We start from the raw sequence: 2,717 nt of genomic DNA on the forward strand, positions 1-2,717 counted from the left end.
AGCATCCTTTAGGTTAGTGAGAAATTAAAATTGTTTTGATTTTCATTTTTAAACTTATTTTCATGTGAATTTTTTCTTTCAATAGTTTATCTTTTTGTAAAACACCTACCTACCTTCTTCCTACTTAAAAGTCTAGATTTTTTTGAATTGTGAGTATGTAATTATATAAAAATACAGTTGTATTTAAAAGAATACTTAATTGCTAGTGATTTTAATTGCAACCTCTTCTTGTTATAGGATCTTAGTGGAAGGCTGGAGGTGGGCAGTTATTCTGCGTAGGCTATTGTGTTTTTTATTGGCTGAGAAATATTGTGAAATTGAATAACTATAGTAAAGTAAGACTTACGGTGTAGTATTAAAAAGTACAGAAATTCTAGAGTCAGACTCCCTAAGTTCAAACCTCTCTTCAGTAGTTACCAATTATGTGACCTTGGGCAAGTTACTTAACATCAAAAAAAGTTTCTAATTATGATTGGTTGGCAGAAAATTAGTGTTTATATTTGCCTCTTCCAAGGAAAATGGAAGATACAAATTTTTAAATTAAGTGATGTACGAAACATTACCTTCAGAAGATTTACAGAGGTCTTTGTCTACTTTCTTATTCTCCTTTAATTAATCTGTTTTTCCTCAGATACAATCAAGTTAAACTAATTTTCTTATTCAGTTTTGCATAATTTCTAACATTACTGATACAATGCTGTTTTTCACTGGAAATATTTAAATATACATAAAAACATGGAACATTGAAACCAGAAAAGGGATGGGTAAGGCAACTGCAGACTCATTTTGGTTCTACGTTAAGTACCCAGCCATAATTAATGGTAATTTTTCTATAGGAAAAAGGCAGTTTGAGTTCCAAACAAATACCTGAAAAGCAGTTTTTACAAATACAATCTGTTTTTAAGTTGGACATTTCTCTTGCTATTGTTCTTTGTGTCTATATTTGATACATTAAAAATAAATTACTTTTCCCTATAGCAGTATAATCCAGGATTCCTCAAGGCATGTTTTGCAAAGTACTAGTCCCTCAAGATGCTACTTGAGAGTAAAAAAAAAAGTTCTATCATCAAATAACTTTGGGACACATGGTATACTGTATACCAGTCTTGAAGGTTTATAATGTACATCAGCAATACATTTACATCTACAATAAATTTACTATTTAATTTTGTTTAACCATTGTTTTGCAAATGTATACGACTACTAAATCCCTTTCTTATATAGGTCTTGTTAACATTCCACGGAAAAAATTTTAAGAACTAAAAAAAAAAAAAATTTAAGAACTATGACTATTGAATCATTTAGGAAAAAAAAAGACTGGTGATATTAACTAATATTTGTTGAGATCTTCTATGTCTCAGAATTTTACATAAATCATCTTATTTAAACCTAAAATGAGCCTATGAGATACAAGCAGTTACTGTCCCTGTGTTACAGGTGAGAAAACTGAGGTTCAGAGAAGTGAATAACTTGGGCAAGGTCACATGGCTAGCGGAGTAAGCATTTGAATCTAGGCAGTCTGTTTACAAAATCCATATACAATCTCTAGTCTGTGGCTTTTAATGGTATGAAAAAATGTAAATTATGTAATTTATGTATTTTCAACTAATAAAAGAATGAGTTTTTAAATATTTTGTTATTTTTCTTATATAGATATTGCGCAAATTCCTCTGCCTCAAAACCTGAGTGGCTACTCTTTGTTGCCATTATCATCAGAAACATTTAAGAATGAACATAAATTCAAAAATGTACATCCGCCCTGGGTTCTGAGTGAATTCCATGGATGTAATGTGAATGCTTCCATCTACATGCTTCGAACTAACCAGTGGAAGTATATAGCCTACTCTGATGGTGCCTCAGTATTGCCTCAACTCTTTGGTAATTTTGTTGATATATTTTTAGGTGTAATATTATATGTAATGAGCTGACTTACATTGCATTGCTCAAGAAATCTAATAATCACTATAAAATAAATTAATATCTACTGCTTCTCATGCTGGAACAGTCTACAAAGGGCTGCCCATGTGAAGAGTAGCTTCTTTGCAAATAAGCCTCTGAATCTCAGAGAATGTGGCCTAAGGCTTTTGATCTGGGTCTAAAGAGAAGCCACTGTTTTCCCTGATTAGGGTATCTGTTAATACTCATGGTTATCTTTCCTAATCAGCAGTCAACACCTTCTCATTAAACCTAGGTTTCACCTGTCCTGAAGGATTAACACCTGTGTTTTATGGAGCTTGACATTCTACATATATTATTTAATGCTCACCACAACCCTACAAGATAGTACCATTATTATCTTCATTTTACAAAAAAGGAGACTAGGGCTCGGAGAAATTCAGATACCTATTGAAGGTCTCAAGAAGTAGCAGAACTGTGATTTCAACCCAACTCTCACCCCAAAATCACTGCTTCTTCTACCCTATAAAAATGCCTGCCTGCTTCACTACTCTGTGAATTAATTTTTAACATCATTATTGGATTTAGGGTTTTATTTATCCTCTTCCCCATTTTGTACACAAAATATGTGCTAAAGCCATCGTTAATATTCATTTCTCCCTAAGTTTCCTTCCCAATTACAAATGTCAGAATTATTTAACTCAAAATAATTCTTTAGGGGCCAAACTGGCTAACCCCCTTAACTTTAAGAACAGAGGTCACGCCTGTAATCCTAGCTCTCTGGGAGGCCGAGGCGGGCGGATTGTTTGAGCTCAGGAATT

The 2,717-nt window shown here is 32.9% G+C and overlaps 1 protein-coding gene across 1 annotated transcript in view; it reads left to right on the top strand.

The window, feature by feature from the left end:
* The window catches only part of ARSK (arylsulfatase family, member K), a 34,037-nt gene that overhangs the window by 24,864 nt on the left and 6,456 nt on the right, over positions 1–2,717 (top strand). Inside the window, exon 7 of the mRNA XM_012644752.1 lies at positions 1,654–1,878. Within this exon, the coding sequence (XP_012500206.1) occupies positions 1,654–1,878 (225 nt within the window). The remainder of the gene's footprint in view (positions 1–1,653; positions 1,879–2,717) is intronic.

Source organism: Propithecus coquereli, unplaced genomic scaffold, assembly GCF_000956105.1.
Source record: "Propithecus coquereli isolate 6110/MARCELLA unplaced genomic scaffold, Pcoq_1.0 Scaffold22, whole genome shotgun sequence".
Classification (NCBI taxonomy): Eukaryota; Metazoa; Chordata; class Mammalia; order Primates; family Indriidae; genus Propithecus; species Propithecus coquereli.